Raw genomic sequence first — 19,889 nt, forward strand, 5'->3', positions numbered from 1 at the left:
TCCCAGCTATCAACGGGCAGGAGACGGAGTACACCCAGAACTGGTTGCCAGCCAATCGCAGGGCACACATAAACAAACAACCATTCACACTCACATTCACACCTACGGGCAATCTAGTCTTCAATTAACCTACCATGCATGTCTTTGGGATGTGGGAGGAAATCGGAAACCCACGCAGGCACGGGGAGAACATGCAAACTCCACACAGGTGGGGCCGGGGATTGAACCCCGGTACTCAGAACCGTTAGACAGACGCTCTAACCAGTCGGTCACCGTGCCGCCTGTGTGGAAACAGCCTGAACTGCACTGCATTTTTCATAGAAAGCAAAAATAAATAAATAAAAAATAAACACATGCTAGCAGAAAATGATAATGTGATGTAGTTACACATTCCTTTACCGTTGTAAGAGCGAATTATCAATTATTCTTCGACCAATTAACAGATAGCAGTCTCTCTCTCTTTATCCTGATTCAAGCATTTGTACAAACACAAACCTCCTCTCAAATAAATGCCACACTTCAAATAAACATACTCTATGCAGCTGGATATTTAGTTGCATTAAATATTAAAAAAAAAAAAAAAAAAGCTCTCGGTATGATGCAGTGCAGTCTATAAGAGCAATCTCAGCCAACTGTGCAGGTGTACCTAATGATGAGACTGGCAGTTATAAATGATTATTGATTATATCACATGTAAGAAAACATGTTGAACAGTTGAAGACATTGTTTCTCCAAAAATAAAATTAGTCTATATTTATAACTAATTAAACTAAGGTTTTTTTTTTCTATATTCCTGGCACCATAATTCATTAACAAGGATGATTCCACGGGTAAATTATGGATTTGATGCTTTTCATATTTCTAAATCCAGCCTAAATCCACCCTCACAAGGAAAGTGATCCAGCTGCTTTTTGGCATGACAACTAACCACATTTATGTGCCTGTAAGCACTGAACAAAACACATCAACACCACTCTGAGTTTAATTAAATGACTAACCCATGAAGTGAATGATCTAAATCATGAGCATTTGCTATATTTTCTACACATCGTATCCTGGTCAATGTCACAGGGGAGCTTATAGCTTATCCCAGCAATGTTAACTACTACACTACTAACGCACTACTAATTTATATGTTGAATAGTGTGTGAGGGGTGGGAGTGAAATTCATTACAGCATGTATGACTTTGTCTAACATTGATTTTTACAGAAGAACCCATTGACAGCCGAATTGTGGAGTGATTAGAGTTTTTTGTTTGTTTGTTTTTTTCCTGAAGCTGTGTATTTCACAGTAGTGATGATCCAGGTCATTGTACGTTGTCTAGTTGGAAAGATCTTCCAACAAACCATCTAATTTCAGCCAATCCATTTCAGTTCCCTCATGTTGCCAAAGTCTCATTAGGGCTCTTTCACAGCCTCTTATTGCTGTATTGATTTCCATTGATGTCTTTTGGAGGATGGCATCTTCATATAAGTAAAACTTTGTTCAAAGAGGTCGGGAAGACAATGTACTACTCGTTTTCTGCAGTTTAATCGTCACGTTTGATGTGATTTGAGAATATCTATGGTACTTTGCAAAGGTTTTAGGCCACATCTAGCTTTGTTGTATTAATTACCTTTGTCGCAGCAGTCATTTTGAAAAAAAAAAAAAAAATAGCAATAGTAAAAGAACAGATATTGCAGATTACAGAATTCCACTAAATTTTGTAGGGGGATAGTGCATATGCTCGGGAAGAGACCATTCCATTTTGGTGAGGATCTGGATGCAGGTGAAGCTCCAAGAATAATTTTTTTTTTTTCTTCCAATACGGCCTCAATTCCAGACTCCATAATCAGAATGGCAAAACTCCTCTTTAAATCATCCTTCCTGAAGGAGTGGCCTGCTAGCTATAAAAAAAACAAAAACAGACAAACAAACATGAGCATGATGTGCCACGATATATTTAACACTTGAGCGTAGGTCTGCGTTCCAGTGAGTGACAGTAGTGCAAGCAAAATGAGAAGCAGTGGGGAGGACTTTTGTGTTCGTCTGAAGATTTTTAAAATGGCAGAAACAAAATGTATTGACAGCATATCGTTTATTCAACAATGCAACAATTTTGGAGCTTCTGAATAATGTAGGGACGGACTTTGAGCCAGCCACGAGAAGGAGTCATGCCATCTCACCATTTTGTTGCGTCTGGATCATTTGAGCTGTCCCAGGACAGTATTTCGATTGTGCTGTCCCAAATTTTAAATGTAATGTTACACAGGATGGGCACTTGGGACGAGTTAATTCAAGCAAAACATGGCTTTTATGCGGACAATGGCTTCCTCAAAATTATCTGAGCAATAGATTTGTTTTCTGTAAGTCACAAATATGTTTCGTTTTCTTCCAATAACACTTAAAATTCCATCACCTCAAACTTCATTATTACAACTTGTTCCATATTGAAACTCATCAGTACCCCACTACCTAAAGAGCAAAAACCTTTTTTCTCTCTTTCTTTTTTTTTTTTTTTTAAATATAATAAATATGGCTGTCTCCACCACTTTTACACCTGTTTCCAACAGCATGCGCAATCTGTTGGATGGAACGTGCAATTTAGCAACTGCTATTTGTGAGATTAGTAAATCTGGCCCAAACTGTCATCATATGCATAGCCTAGAAAAAGGTGTATTTGTTTTTTTGCCCATTTCCTGGGATTCAAAATTACCCATCCATCCATCCATTTTCTGAGCCGCTTCTCCTCAGTAGGGTCGCGGGCGTGCTGGAGCCTATCCCAGCTGTCATCGAGCAGGAGGCGGGGTACACCCTGAACTGGTTGCCAGCCAATCGCAGGGCACATACAAACAAACAACCATCCACACTCACATTCACACCTACGGGCAATTTAGAGTCTCCAATTAATGCATGTTTTTGGAATGTGGGAGGAAACCAGCGTGCCCGGAGAAAACCCACGCAGGCACGGGGAGAACATGCAAACTCCACACAGGCGGGGCCGGGGATTGAACCCGGGTCCTCAGAACTGTGAGGCTGACGCTCTAACCAGTCGTCCACCGTGCCGCCTCAAAATTACCCAATGTGCAAAACCTAGGTTGGGGTTATCATTTAATTCTATCTTTTTGGTCCAATATCAGCCTCCAACTGAAATGAATGCAAAAACAAGTTGGGGTGACGATGTCTCTTTTTATGTCTCCGTCCAGCTTTGAGAGACAACAGAATCGAGCTGATCCGTGCGTCGTGGTCAGAGTTGACCATCAGCATCCATGATGTCACGCTGTCAGATGAGGGCATGTACACCTGTTCTCTCTTTACCATGCCCATCAAAACAGCCAAAGCCTACCTGACAGTCCTCGGTGAGTTACAACACTCTCATAGTTGAATGTCCTTGGTGTTTTCATTCAAAATTTCAACTGTAGATAGATGAACCTTTTATTTAGTAGGAAAACATACCTTCTCTGGATGTTTTCCAGAATTATCTACAAACATAAAGGACATTTTGCACTACAAAAATGCTTTTTAGTCATTCATTATATACAGTGGGTACGGAAAGTTTTCAGACTCCCTTAAATTGTTCACTCTTTTTTTTATATTGCAGCCATTTGCTAAAATCATTTAAGTTCATTTTTTCCACATTAATGGACACACAGCACCCCACATTAACAGAAAAAAAACCGGAATTGTTGAAATTTTTGCAGATTTATTAAAAAAGAAAAACTGAAATATCACACAGCCATAAGTATTCAGACCCTTTCATCAGTATTTAATTAGAAGCACCCTTTTAAGCTAATACAGCCATGAGTCTTTTTTAATAAATCAGCAAAGATTTCAACAATTATGTTATTTTTCTGTCAATATGGGGTGCTCTGTGTACATTAATGAGGAAAAAAAATGTACTTAAATTATTTTAACAAATGGCTGCAATATAACAAAGTGTGAAAAATGTAAGGGGGTCTGAAAACCTTCCGTACCTACTGTACATTTAAGCCTACAGTGATTCATACCCTGGCCAAAGGTTGAGCTAAAGTGAATTTGCATTAGTTTTTGGGCCGGTTGTACGAAAGATAATACGTAAAAATATTCCGTATTCTTATTGTTGTTTGTTTAATTTAAAAAAATATTCACATTCCTGATTTTATCAAGCAATTTTGAGGAAACACAATGTTATGCAACATTCTACCTGGTAACATCTAGCATAAGCTACAGTAGGAGTGGGCAAAGTGTGGCCCACAGGCTACGAAGGGCCCACTCCGTTCTTTAGTCCGGCCAAACGAGCATTTACAAGATCAAATATCCTGCAATATATGCATTAATTGAGCAGTTTTTCATTCGTAAAATTGATGAATTTAAATGTATCTTTGTGTACATGGTATTTGTTTATCTTTTTGAATAATTGGTTGATTAATTATAATTAAATTAATTGTAAATATAAAAATTTAAAATAAGCACACTTTAGTATTTTATTATTGAAATGAACAATGCTACATAAGAAAATCTTTAAAATAAACAAGCTTTATTGTATTAAAAATTGGTTAATTATAAATAAATCATTCATGAATAAAATTAAAATGGGCATGCATTATTTTTATATTAAAATAACTAGTTTTATATGAAATACCAAATACTTGTATTTTGTTAAACAATTGGTGCATTAGATATAATCAAACCAAACACAGAACAAAGGATAATTCTCTACTTATTAGTCCTACTAGATTTCTATATAAATTGACTCTCAAGTTGCTGTGACTTAGGCTGCCAGGCCTTTTTTTCTCCTGAAAACATATTCTAGGCAAGTAAACATTAGCCACTGCAAGGTTTGACAAAACATAAAGACAAGACAATGTTTGTCAGACCAACAGACCATGCATGAACTCAGTCAATTAAACTGGAAAAGATATCAATGATAATCAACATGACTTGCAAATAAGCTTTATGTAATACTTATTGGCGCTTAGATCATTTTATGTGATTCCCGGGATGCTCATGTCATGGAAACAATGAGTCCCAGCCCTTGAACAATGAGTCCTTGCAAATTTATCATCACTGAATACAGATACAGTAATCCTCCGCTATATCACGGTTCTCTGGGCTGAAATATGTGCCAGCAGGAACTGAATTGGAATCATTTATATTTGAATTTCTACACTTGAATAACTGCATAAAAAACAGATTTTGAAAAACATAATATGAATTTGTATTTTTTTATTTGAAACATTGCATTTGAAAACTGAATCTGAATAGTATAATTTGAAATTGAGTTTGGACCTGAAGTCCAATAAACATGAAAGTAAATGTAAGAATGTTTTATCCGCAAAGAAAATTGTAATTATATACAGTATTTTCACATTGTTTGATCATTTCAGATTCAGTTTGACAAATTCAATTTTACATTACCTGTGACAGACATCCGAGGACTGTAAGGAATAGCAATCGATCGGCAATACACTGATCTCCTTTTCAGCCAATCATTGCCTTCTTTTTTAATCACATAACATAGGGACTCTCCAGAAAGTCAAATCTTCGAACCAGCTACAGTATTTTAACCTTTATACCACCTTTCCTTAGCATCAAATGGTCAGAAGGAGATAAAATGGTGCTTTCTTCCGTACATAGAAACGACATATCACACCGACGTGACTAAGTCGTCTTGCCGTTTTTTCCCCCCAACATAACGTCATCCATGCATTGAACTCCATGTGTTAGGCTTTTTTCGGATTTCAGTTCTAAACTAATACATTAAATTTCAAATTACACTATTGAGATTCAGTTTTTAAATGCAATGTTTCAAATTAAACAATTAAAATTAAAATTATGTTTTTCAAATTCAGTTTTTCAATGCAAATATTCAAGTGTAGAAATTCAAATTCAAATATAAGTGATTCAAATTCAGTTCCTGCTGGCACATATTTCAGCCCATACAGTCCTTGCTTCGTGGTCCCGCTATATTGCAGATTTTTATTGCATTTGTTACTCGCTTTTATAATGTTTCTACAATATCTTGTATTGCTCTTGCTCTCTCTCAATATACCGTATTTTCCGGACTATAAACCGCTACTTTTTTCCCGCGCTCTGAACCTCGCGGCCTATGTAACGATGCGGCTAAAATATGGATTTTTATTTTTCGCTAACGGCTATCAGGCGGCGCAATAAATGCAAAAACAAGACAGGCCAAACATGTTTGAACGTACAACAAAAACTTGTTCAAACGTAATGCTTAAAACATGACAGTTTCTCATAATGCACTACGGTTTGGGCATGCGCTGATGCCTCCAGCGTGTAGAAGAAGACGATGCTAGTTTTTGACCCGCTCGAAGCAAAACGCAGCACGACACGCACGAAACCAAAATATGTTTTTATTTTTCACACCCTCATCATGGGAAGTACAACAAGAAAAGCGTATGATGCAGCTTTTAAGTTGAAAGCCATCAATCTGTCCATCCGGGATGGAAATCGAGCTGCTGCATGTAAGCTTGGCGTTAACGAATCGATGGTGAGGCGTTGGAGATGGCAGCGTGAAGAACTGATGCAATGTCAAAAGACAGCAAAGGCTTTCAGAGGTCATAAGAGCAGATGGCCCGAACTAGAAAATGTTTTTGAGGACTGGGTGAACACACAGAGAGCAGACGGCCAAGGTGTATCCACCGTGCAGATCCGACTGAAAGCTAAAAAAATCATCAGCGAAATATGTGTATCAGGTTTTCAAGGTGGACCGTCATGGTGTTTTCGATTCATGAGACGGTTTGTCCATCAGGGTGCGGACGACAGTGTGTCGGCAACTCTCTCCCGACTACGAGGAAAAAGTTGCAAACTTCCACAAATTTATTGCAACAAAAATAGTTGAGGATTCCATCGAACCAGACGACATCATAAATATGAATGAAGTGCCTTTGACGTTCGACCTGCCTCTAACGCGAACTGTTAACAAGACCGGAGCGTCATCCATTATGGTGAAAACAACTTGCCACAAGGGAACGCACTTCACGTGTGTTTTGAGCTGCACCGCTTCCAGACAAAAGCTTCCACCAATGGTGATTTTTAAGTGGACGACTATGCCAAAAGAAAAAGTCCCAAAAGGCATAGTCGTTAAAGTTAACAAAAAAGGGTGGATGATAGAAAGCTTAATGACTGAATGGCTGACGGAGTGTTACAGTAGGCGTCCGGGAGGAATTTTTTCACTGGAAAAAAAGCATTGCTTGTTTTGGACTGTATGAGGGCCCATATAACAGATTCTGTGAAAACAGCCATCAAGAGATCAAGCTCAATTCCAGCTGTGATTCCTGGAGGTACAACAAAGTTATTGCAGCCACTGGACATCAGTGTGAATCGTGCTTTTAAAGCGGCACTCTGAGGTGAGTGGGAGGCTTGGATGACCAGCGGCGAGAAATCTTTAACAAAAACTGGCCGCATGCGAAGATCATCCTTTTCTGAGGTCTGCCAGTGGATCTTAAAAGCGTGGAGCAGTGTGAAATAATCTACGATCACCGACAGATTTTGAAAGGCTGGACTGCTATGTGAGGAGAACAGCACAACTTCAGCGGTAACTGTGTCTCGAGATGAAAATGACATTGAGCGCGACAGAGAGACCGAAATGGTGTGTGACAGAGACGTTCTGAGGCTCTTCAACTCCGACACTGAAGAAGACAACTTCAGTGGTTTCAGTGAACAGGAGGAGGATGAATAAAAACAATGACTTTTCTGTTATTTTTGAGCCGTTTTAGTGCCGTTTTCCAGGCACTGTTTGGAAACAAGGTATGTAAATAAACATTTCCAAAATCTTTCTGTGTATATATCTAATTTTGCAACATATATATCCGCGGTGTATAGTCCGGTGCGGGTAATATATGTAAAAAAATAATAATTCTACACAAAGTGGGCTTATAATCCGATGCACTCATAGTCATAGTCCGGAAAATACGGTATTATGTTTTTAGGCCTGCCAAGATAGCATATTTTTTAGAACTATACATTTTCCCCAAACGTTCAAGATAAAGATTGTATCGTTGATGTTGGTTTTGTTTTTGGGGTTTTTTTTAATGCCACTGCGCTAATGATATGAGACCATAATAAAGAATTGGGCACATCTTACTCTCTATCGTAATCAAACATATGATCACAACTGTGTAATATTCTCTAATTTACTAAATAAAGGTAGTGCTGCATTTCACAATAAGGGCAATAAATTAAAAGAGAAAGTCATCCATGTTCAAATAAATTGCTTAAGAAATATAAAAAAGTTCAAATTTCCCCTTTTGTGTTTGGTATCTTGACACAAAAGTGAAGTCAAACAATTTTACATATTTTAATGTAACAAATCTTGACAACTGAACCGTTTAGAGGTTAAGTTTGTTCAAAACCTTTGTTTTGGTTCATCATGGCATTTCACATATATGCACTTTTAATAAGTGCTCCTAGTGGGAACTTCCCACTGATAAGTACAAACAAAAATGACATAGATCGTTTCATTTTAAGCGCCATTTGTTCCAAATGTTCTCTTGCTTCATCGGTCCTTTTCTGATCTTTCGCCGTCTTTTACTAAACTTCTTTTTTGGCTATGGTGTGGGTCCGTATGGGACTGTTTCTTGGCCCGGACACTGACTGGGGTCCATCCGTTAGTGACCCGTTTTAAACGATGTCACGATCGAGCGTGCCAGAGCAAGCTGTTTAGCTCCTTAGCTCGCTAGCTAGTTAGCGCCCAGGCTACCAAACATAATAAGTAGTTAACTTTCCCTAAAGTGTCCCAGTTGTGTGCATCTACGCGTCCAAAGCCGTTCCGCCAGTGGCTCGCTGCGTCGTGAGCGGCGCGCCGGGTGTTACCACAAGCATGAAACTGTATCGAGTCCGGGAAAAAAAAGTCTCTGTTGTATTTTTGGAATGATAACCCGCCCTCTTCTGCCTCTGATTTGCTCGCACCAAGACAGGACTCGTACTTTTAGTGGCTAATTATTTGCTGATATGCACACACACATTCCACTCACACACACTCGTAGGTAACAATGCTGTGCGTCGATGGACGCAGATTGATCTTGTTTAATATGTCCCTGCTCATTTTTGCGCGTCTCAGACGCAGTGCGCACATCAAACGAGATCCCTGTGGGCATGCTCCCTGATTGGCAGGTGAAGCGAATGTATGACACCAAAAAATGCAAATGGTGTTTACAAGAATTAAAGTTCAAAAGTAAATGCTTTCTAATGGCCAAATATGTTTGTTCGGCTTTGACACTTCCTGTCTGTGTTTGTTTTGCTAATAGGACAAACACATTTAGTATGCTTAAAAATGGTATGTGCCTCTTCCTCACCAATCCCCCCACACACACACACCAAGCCATTTTACTAATGTTTGTGATCATCGTCCTGCACAAACATTGTCTCATTTCTCGCCATATTATCTAGCCAATTAGTTTTTGCTAATGGTAATAGATGTGCTCGTGCACTCCAGGACCATTAGCTGTCTGTCTTTGTTAACAAGCATTCTGAGAATTACAGAAATTAAATGGGATTGCTCAATGGGGATACAGAGAACAAATATTTTTTTTGCAACACTGAGCAATAATGGTACACACCAATGTTTTCGGATGGTGGGTGCATAAAAAAGATCACTTAAAATTACTGAGACCAGACTGAACATGAAATAGCTTAATCTGGTCTAAAATGGTTATTTACTAGTTATCAATCTTAAGATCTGAAATAACATTCAAGTTTGATTATGTTACTATGCAAATATTTAAGATTACTTTCTTCTTTTCATTCTTCCTCCATTTTAAACCCTTAGACACAATTATTGTATCTCTTCATCCTGCCACTTACAACCAACCATTCATACTCACACTACCATTAACCCAACGTGCCATGTTTTGGATGTGGAAAGAAGATGGATTACCTGGAGAAAACCTACTCAAGTATGGAGAAAAGATGAGCTGTGTTTTGAACCCAATTTCACTGACAGTAAGGCAGATGTGCTAACCCAGTGATTTTCAGTTTCGTACAAGTACCACTCGTGGTACGTGAAAGAATTACTGAATGAAATACAAATTGTTCGCCTATAATTGCCTAAGTCAATTTTAACTTACTGTCACAATAAAAAATACCAATGTGCTTGATAAATGTATTTTTTAATTTTTTTAATGTATGTCTGTGTAGATTATCTGTCATCCAGGTCATGGTAATCCAGAAAGGTTGAATCGAGTCGTGACGCTACTTTTTTGTTGAATTGATTTTTTTTTTTTTACAAGCTTTCTGAAAATTTTTTAAATAATGACTTAGGCAATTATGTTATTAAGTTAATGAAATTGAATATACAACATTTATTATTTAACGTCTGTATTTAAAAAAAGGTACAATGCTTCTTTAACTTTTGTGTCCAATGCATTTTCAATTGGACCCTTTTTGAAGTATTTTTGTTCTTTTTAATAATTAAGCGCAGTGTTAATCTTCAAACAGTGCGTAGTTTTTACAGGTTGCTTTGAATGTGAATCCACTTACTTCACGCTTCTGTCTGTGTACATTCCACTTCTTCTCACATTGTTCTTCTCTTAACACTCCTTATTGAGGACAGTACTACACTTTTTGGGGAAAACAAAGAAAAAGCTAAATGCAAAGGGTTAACTTTTTGATGCTAGCTGAAGTTAGGTCTTGGTACACCGAATTGTTGCACAAACGCCAAAGTGTTTAGAGGTGTGTATTCCCCCAAATATTGGTCAAATTATAAACTACCAACTCGGGTGTTTGACTTGGGAGGTTCCACTGTATTCTGAAGGCAAGAATTAAATTCCAGAAGAAAGTATCAAAAACCAAAGAGCAACTTTCAGGGACCTTCAGCCTATAGACGGGGCGATGAGACAGACAAGGCCAGACTGAGTCAGTGTCACTGAGTGACAGAGCTTTCAGTCTCTCTGCTCGAGGCTGACTTATTGCTCACTGACAACGGAAGACGCACTCAAAGCAGTCATGAGAACAGCGTTGGAAGAAAGGCAGTTCATTCAAACTAGTGGTATGAATGGAAATTTTCTATAAGCCTAGGACTTCTTAGTGCACAACCCAGACCCAGCCAAACAGAATAGATCAAGTTTAACACGGCAGATACGTTCCAGTTTTATCCACATTAGGGAAAAATCTGCATTATAGAGAGACCAACGAGTTTTCCCCCTCTCACATGCTTTGACGACTTAAGCAAAACAAACCAGACTTTAGGTGGCATGATAATAACTATGCTTTTTTTTTTTTTTTTCAAGAGAGGGCATTGTGCGTGACTTATTCTCCATTCTTCAGGTGTGCCGGAGAAGCCCAAGATCGAGGGCCTGTTGAAGCCCGCCTTGGAGGGCGACCACATCACTCTGACCTGCATGACTCATGGCAGCAAGCCTGCTGCCGACTTGCGCTGGTTCAGAAATGAAAAGGAGGTCAAAGGTAGGTATCTTTACTGGAGCTACATCTCCATCTGTTGCAATAGCTTTGTCATTTGAGTTTGCATGTTCTCCCCATGCCTATGTGGGTTTTCTCCGGGCACTCCGGTTTCTTCCCACATCCCAAAAACATGCGTGGTGGGTTGATAGACGTCTCTAAATTGCCCGTAGGTGTGAATGTGAGTGCAAATGGTTGTTTGTTTCTATGTGCCCTGCGATTGGCTGACGACCGGTTCAGAGTGTACCCCGCCTCCTGCCTGAAGATAGCTGGGATAGGCTTCACGGGGGCTTTATGGCAGCTCAGTGGCCCTTTATGGGGGCTTGGCTCCCGCGTAATACAAACCATGAATATTACTGTTGATTATATTTTTCCATACAATCCGACCAGTTATTGATGGAGAGCTGGTTTGGACATGTTCTTCAAAACATACATAGTTAATTAACCTCAGTGTAATTCGTTACAAAAGCAACTATTTCTATTTAACTTTTTGTGGACAATCTCAAGAGAACTAAGACCTACTGTATGTCACTGGAACAAAATTAAACATGTTCCTTCTTGTTTAAACATGTTATAATTATTGTTTTTTTCTACCACTTGTGGCCTCTCACTCAAAATGACATCTTGATGAAGCAGTGGGTGATCATGGGAGTTATTGTCCTCATTTCTAGCTCTACAGTGAGAGAGAGAACTGCATGAGTGAAATAAATATCCGAGTAAGATGTAATCTCAATCGAAATTTCTTCCATCTTCCATTGTAACAGCACTTTGGTTGCAGTGTTCATTGGCTACAGCCATTGTCACTTCTTATCAGAGTCAAGCATAGATGTACGTCATGCAGATCCTCGAGAGAGTTCGCCCCGTTTTTCCATCGTGACAAAACAATGCCAGTGCACATTGTAGACTATAAAGCCGTTTATAGTCGGTTGCCACCGGAGAGCTTTGTCTCCCTGCCACTGCACTGTTTCTTCCCTCTTCAGCTTAGGCTTAGCCTGCCATCTCGACCACGGCGTCCCAGGGTTCAGATAAGCAACGAGATTTCATCAGATCAATGTTGGCTTCAAGCGAACGTCATTACACATTTCCATTTAATTAACCAGTCTGGATACATTCACACGTCTTGTAAAGCCTTCACTCCCAAGCATCTTACCTTGTTGCTTTTTTGTTTGTTTTTTGTTTACTTTTTTCAATAAATCATCAGTAACTGTAATGCTCAATTAAAGTAGCATTGTTATTGAGAATTCAATAAGATTTCATAACAAAAGTAAGATGATGGCCCTCTCGTTTTGTCATGTATTATTATTTTTTTTATTATTTGTCAAGCATTAAAAAAAAATATTACAGGTCCTGAACTTTGTATTATGGCTAATTAAATATTCGTAAACTAACCCGGCCATTCACAAATTGTGGCAAAATATCCATCTATTTTCTGAGCCGCTTATCCTCACAAGGGTCGCGGGAGTGCTGGAGCCTATCCCAGCTATCTTCGGGCAGGAGGCGGGGTACACCCCAAACTGGTTTCCAGCCAATCGCAGGGCACACATAAACAAACAACCATTCGCACTCACATTCACAGCTACGGACAATTTAGAGTCTTCAATTAACCTAGCATGCATGTTTTTGGGATGTGGGAGGAAACCGGAGTGCCCGGAGAAAATCCACGCAGGCACGGGGAGAACATGCAAACTCTACACAGGCGGGACCGGGATTTGAACCCCGGTCCTCAGAACTGCGAGGCAGATGCTCTAACCAGTCGTCGACCGTGCAGGCTGAAGTGCACCTGAGATTTTGCCGGTGGCAAAATATATTGTTTTTAAATAAAGCATTTCCATGTTTGTGGAGACAGAAATACCCCCAAATTATTTAATTTTATTTCTGTATGATTTTCAATATAATTTCCATCTAGAGTCTCATGTGAACACCATCCATCCATCCATCCATTCTCTACCGCTTATCCGGGTCGGGTCGCGGGGGCAGTAGCTTCAGCAGGGACGCCCAGACTACCCTCTCCCCAGCCACTTCATCCAGCTCTTCCGGGGGGATCCCGAGGCGTTCCCAGGCCAGCCGAAGGATGTAGTCTCTCCAGCGCGTCCTGGGTCGTCCCCGGGGTCTCCTCCCGGTGGGACATGCCCGGAACACCTCACCAGGGAGGCGTCCGGGAGGCATCCGAATCAGATGCCCCAGCCACCTCATCTGGCTCCTCTCAATGCGGAGGAGTAGCGGCTCTACTCTGAGATCCTCCCGGATGACCGAGCTTCTCACCCTATCTCTAAGGGAGAGCCCGGACACCCTGCGGAGGAAACTCATTTCGGCCGCTTGTATCCGGGATCTTGTTCTTTCGGTCACGACCCACAGCTCATGACCATAGGTGAGGGTAGGAACGAAGATCGACCGGTAAATTGAGAGCTTCGCCTTTCGGCTTAGCTCTTTCTTTACCACAACGGACCGATACAAAGTCCGCATCACTGCAGACGCTGCACCGATCCGCCTGTCGATCTCCCGTTCCATTCTTCCCTCCCTTGTGAACAAGACCCCAAGATACTTGAATTCCTCCACTTGGGGCAGGATCTCATCCCCGACCTGGAGATGGCATGCCACCCTTTCCCGACTGAGGACCATGGTCTCAGATTTGGAGGTGCTGATTCTCATCCCAGCCGCTTCACACTCGGCTGCGAACTGCTCCAATGAGAGTTGGAGGTCACGGCTTGATGAAGCCAACAGAACCACATCATCTGCAAAAAGCAGAGATGCAATACTGAGGCCACCAAACCGGACCCCCTCTACGCCTCGGCTGCGCCTAGAAATTCTGTCCATAAAAGTTATGAACAGAATCGGCGACAAAGGGCAGCCTTGGCGGAGTCCAACCCTCACCGGGAACGAGTCCGACTTACTGCCGGATATGCGGACCAAACTCTGACTCCGGTCGTACAGGGACCGAACAGCCCGTATCAGGGGGTTCGGTACCCCATACTCCCGAAGCACTCTCCACAGGACTCCCCGAGGGACACGGTCGAACGCCTTCTCCAAGTCCACAAAACACATGTAGACTGGTTGGGCGAACTCCCATGCACCCTCGAGGACCCTGCCGAGGGTGTAGAGCTGGTCCACTGTTCCACGGCCAGGACGAAAACCACACTGCTCCTCCTGAATCTGAGATTCGACTTCCCGACGGACCCTCCTCTCCAGCACCCCTGAATAGACCTTACCAGGGAGGCTGAGCAGTGTGATCCCCCTGTAGTTGGAACACACCCTCCGGTCCCCCTTCTTAAAAAGGGGGAGCACCACCCCAGTCTGCCAATCCAGAGGCACTGTCCCCGATGTCCACGCGATGTTGCAGAGGCGTGTCAACCAGGACAGCCCCACAACATCCAGAGCCTTTAGGAACTCCGGGCGAATCTCATCCACCCCCGGGGCCCTGCCACCGAGGAGCTTTTTAACTACCTCAGTGACCTCAAACCCAGAGATAGGAGAGCCCGCCTCAGAGAACCCACACTCTGCTTCCCCATGGGAATGCGTGTTGGTGGAATTGAGGAGGTCTTCGAAGTATTCTCCCCACCGACTCACAACGTCCCGAGTCGAGGTCAGCAGCGCCCCATCCCCACTATACACAGTGTTGGTGGTGCACTGCTTTCCTCTCCTGAGACGTCGGATGGTGGACCAGAATTTCCTCGAAGCCGTCCGGAAGTCTTTCTCCATGGCCTCACCGAACTCCTCCCATGCCCGGGTTTTTGCTTCAGCGACCACCAGAGCTGCATTCCGCTTGGCCAGCCGGTACCCATCAGCTGCCTCAGGAGTCCCACAGGCCAAAAAGGCCCGATAGGACTCCTTCTTCAGCTTGACGGCATCCCTCACCAACGGGTTCGGGGATTGCCGCCACGACAGGCACCGACCACCTTACGGCCACAGCTCCGGTCGGCCGCCTCAGCAATGGAGGCGCGGAACATGGTCCACTCGGACTCGATGTCCCCCGCCTCCCCCGGAACATGAGCAAAGTTCTGTCGGAGGTGGGAGTTGAAACTCCTTCTGACAGGGGATTCTGCCAGACGTTCCCAGCAGACCCTCACAATACGTTTGGGCCTGCCACGTCGGACCGGCATCTTCCCCCACCATCGGAGCCAACTCACCACCAGGTGGTGATCAGTTGACAGCTCCGCCCCTCTCTTCACCCGAGTGTCCAAGACATGCGGCCGCAAGTCCGATGACACGACCACAAAGTCGATCATCGAACTGCGACCTAGGGTGTCCTGGTGCCAAGTGCACGTGTGGACACCCTTATGCTTGAACATGGTGTTCGTTATGGACAATCCGTGACGAGCACAGAAGTCCAATAACAGAACACCGCTTGGGTTCTGATCGGGGGGGCCGTTCCTCCCAATCGCGCCCTTCAGGTCTCACTGTCATTGCCCACGTGAGCATTGAAGTCCCCCAACAGAACAATGGAGTCCCCAGCGGGAGCGCTCTCCAGCACCCCCTCCAAGGACTCCAAAAAGGGTGGGTACTCTGAACTGCTGTTTGGTGCATAGGCACAAACAACAGTCAGGACCCGTCCCCCCACCCGAAGGCGGAGGGAGGCTACCCTCTCGTCCACCGGGGTGAACCCCAACGTACAGGCGCCGAGCCGGGGGGCAATAAGTATACCCACACCTGCTCGGCGCCTCTCACCATGGGCAACTCCAGAGTGGAAGAGAGTCCAACCCCTCTCGAGAGGACTGGTACCAGAGCCCCAGGTGTGTGTGGAGGCGAGTCCGACTATATCGAATCGGAACTTCTCGACCTCACACACCAGCTCGGGCTCCTTCCCTGCCAGAGAGGTGACATTCCACGTCCCTAGAGCCAGCTTCTGTAGCCGGGGATCGGATCGCCAAGGTCCCCGCCTTCGGCCACCGCCCAGCTCACACTGCACCCGACCCCTATGGCCCCTCCCACAGGTGGTGAGCCCATGGGAAGGGGGACCCACGTTACCCTTTCGGCTGTGCCCGGCCGGGCCCCATGGGTGCAGGCCCGGCCACCAGGCGCTCGCCTTCGAGCCCCACCACCAGGCCTGGCTCCAGTGGGGGGCCCCGGTGGCCCGCGTCCGGGCAAGGGAAAACGAAGTCCATTGTTTGTCGTCATCATTAGGGGTCTTTGAGCCGTGCTTTGTCTGGTCCCTCACCTAGGACCTGTTTGTCATGGGTGACCCTGCCAGGGGCATAAAGCCCCAGACAACTTAGCTCCTAGGATCACTGGGACACACAAACCCCTCCACCACGACAAGGTGACGGCTCAAGGAGGGGTCATGTGAACACATTCATCAAAAAGTGTATGACACCTTTTTTATTATTTATTATTATTTTTAGGAGCAGAATATTGTAATTCCACAAGCAGTGGCCCAGGAGTGTTTGATGGTTGGGGTAAGGCCTTCATTTGTGTTAAAAAAAAAAAATTGAAAAAATTGGAACAATGTTAATCCATGTTATCGATATAATAAGATCTCAAGCTCCCATCAACATTGTTGTCCAATCACATGTCAGAGTCCACTGGAATACTCCATAGCATAACAACCTATTACATAACATAAGATCAGCTTTAACAAAAAAAAATGGCATTACAGTATAACATCCAGTTACAGGTAGGTTGATCAAGATTCATCGGAATGAACATTTATATGATTCCGTGCTGCTGTTTTGGTTAGCAACAGGGAACATTTCAGTTTGTATCCATGTTTTTCGTAATAGGGAAAGGGAAGTGTTTATTTGATGAAAGCATTTATTTGTATCCGGTGACTAATTGGTGTATTTGAAGGATAGACACTATTGAGGATATTTTGCATTCACACTTCTTTTTATACCTCCATTGGTAATTATTACCTTTCCCAGTGGTCCACCAAAGAGAGAGCTCCCAAAAAAAAAAAAAAAAAAACTAATAGAAACACATCCAGGACATAATTGTCTCTTAAATTACCACCGAAGGTTAACAAATGCAGAGAGACTCTGAAATGTTCTAAGTGCTTCGCAAAGAAGGTTAGATGCTATTATGTATTCCTGTAATGTTGCATGCAAGCATCTCTTATCCTCTATCTTCTTCCACGTATTTTGTATTAAAATATTCTACTTTGTGACAACCGTCGCCTGCCTCTGTGTGAATGTTCTGTGCTGCTTCACAAGCTCCACCAAAACACATTTCAAAGCTTTCAAAACAGGAGGCAGTTTTCATTAAAAGAACAAAAACAAGAGCATCAGTATCATGTAGCCATTTTTCTCCTGGTAAAAGAAATTGGTACCCCAACAGAAACCACCTTGAGACTTTATACAATCGTCAGATGAGAAGATTGCTGTCAGCTTCACTATTGGAGTAGTCAAGAATTTCGATCGGGGTGATGTTTCAGCCCACGTTGGGTGTCTGCCATCACACCGCCTCTCTCGCCGAGCTTAAGCTGCGACAGCTCAGCCTGCTATCTGGCACCAGGGCTTCCCAGGGTCCAGATAAGCCAGCAGATAGGATCAAATCAGTGCTTGTTTTCTGCACAGTTTTAAACAAACGGCACTGCATATTTCCATTTCATGACTTGTGCTCAGGAGATATTAACTTCACAATATTTCCTTTTGACTTACAGTGCACCCTCTAAAATGTAATGCTTGCTATACAATTGGAATGCAACCAACATTTTCAGGAGAAATATTCCTCTAAAAGGCAAAAAAATTCAAACCGACCACAACATATTACATATTTCAGTTCAGAGAAGTCAGATGATTAATTCTGGGTGTGGGATTTGGTTTTATTTGTGACATTTATTCCAAAAGAAGCACTGAAAATAATAAAATATCCATTGGGGAAACTGAGCAGGTTAACTAATACTGTAGGTCAAGACATGGGTGTCTACCTGCACCTCAGAGAAAAACAGTAATATTTTGAGAACAAAAATGTACATATTCTGGAACAGAGAAGGTTTGAAAGAGGGGTGAAGTAGATCATCTACTTGAGAGTTGAGAAATCACCTCTAAACAGGAGGGGCCTACGACACCCTCCATCTCCCACATAAAATGGTGCCCTTTCATCCCATCCAAAGAGAGTCAGTAATTTAGCCTCTGACAAATAAACACGACACAGACACTTTTGGCTTTCAGGTGCCTCGACCACCATTGTTACAACTGAATGGAATATTAATTAGGTTGATTTCACCCAAGTGATGTTGGCTGGCAGACACTTCTCTGTAATGGATCTTAAGAAACTGTCTTTTGCATCCCACAATATTGAAACCATTCTTGGTTGGGGTGTGCCTCTAACTTAGAGGATAAATATTATATATTTCCACACCAACCTTTAGGCTAGAGCTGTCCTATCTAGTCTTGTGCATGAACTGACGAAGCTGCTCAGATAAGAGGCTAAACAGTCCAGTCACTATCGATTTAGTGACCTGAAAATATCCATTGGAAGTGACATGAACTACTTTCAACTCACATTCATAGCAGTTAGACTAAAGCGTCCCGGATGCAAATCACGTTCGCTTTACGCCTTCATCATTTTTTTAATTGTTTTGTCACAATATTAATAATGGTTAACTATTTTTTTTTCAATTCATGACAGTTAGGAATATTAAAAGCTTACTTAAAACATTGCCTGTAAAGTTAATCAAGGTTTTTTGATGGAGACAGTTTTGACCCTGGAACAAATTATTTAAACAATTTCCAATGGGTTAAACCCTTCAACTCTTCATGACAATCTCCAATGCATTACTACAAATTCTAGCCCTAGTCTTTCTGCACAGTGGAATAAATATTGATCTCCGGATTTGTAGCTTTCCCTAACATAATTGTTTTAAGTGGTGCCGCACGAGGGTTGACTTGAGCTTATCAATGTTGCATCTTTGTCATACCATGATTACACTTCTGCACTTTTACAGTAAATCCCCTCCCCCATCTAAATAGGTGTGAATTATTTATCGGACACTGACAGTCAAGACTGTGTGACATTGAGAAAGATTTTAATATGAGTGCAAATAAGTGTTGCGTTTAAAATGTGAAAAATAAAACCGGCAGAACCAAAAAGATGCTTGATTATTATTCCTCTATTGAATGCTGTGACCCTCAGTGGAGCACCGTTGAAACTGGCAAAATAAATAAACATGAAAGCATGCGATCAAATCATCAATGATTAATATAAAGTACTATGTATGTTCTCTATGTATATTCGTGCACTTGGGGTATTCATCGTGGTGACAAGTGGGGGGTGTTCACTGTGAGAAGTCACCTGATGGCAGGAATAAATGACAATTCTGACATATTGTTGTGGGATCTTTGGGAATAGTGACGATTATATTAGCAACACAGCCAGCGGAGCAGTCCATCACCCATTGACATTCATTTACGAGACAACCTATGCTAAGAGTGTGCCTCTGTGTGTGTGTGTGTGTGTGTGTGCGTGTGTGTGTGTTTGTGTCCATGAACACAATAAACAGATTGAGCAGATAGCCTGCATGTTAAGTTTGTGTGTGTGCTGGCAGAAAATCCAATATTTTGGATTTCACCCCTTT

At 42.4% G+C, this 19,889-nt stretch overlaps 1 protein-coding gene across 5 annotated transcripts in view; it reads left to right on the top strand.

Moving 5' to 3' along the window:
• Window positions 1–19,889, top strand: part of cadm2a (cell adhesion molecule 2a) — a 307,569-nt gene that overhangs the window by 244,664 nt on the left and 43,016 nt on the right. For all 5 annotated transcript variants that reach the window (XM_061751328.1, XM_061751332.1, XM_061751330.1 and 2 more), the window contains 2 exons: window positions 3,187–3,339; window positions 11,249–11,386. In XM_061751328.1, coding sequence (XP_061607312.1) covers window positions 3,187–3,339; window positions 11,249–11,386 — 291 coding nt within the window. The remainder of the gene's footprint in view (window positions 1–3,186; window positions 3,340–11,248; window positions 11,387–19,889) is intronic.

The sequence above is a fragment of the Phyllopteryx taeniolatus genome, chromosome 17 (assembly GCF_024500385.1).
Source record: "Phyllopteryx taeniolatus isolate TA_2022b chromosome 17, UOR_Ptae_1.2, whole genome shotgun sequence".
Lineage (NCBI taxonomy): Eukaryota > Metazoa > Chordata > Actinopteri > Syngnathiformes > Syngnathidae > Phyllopteryx > Phyllopteryx taeniolatus.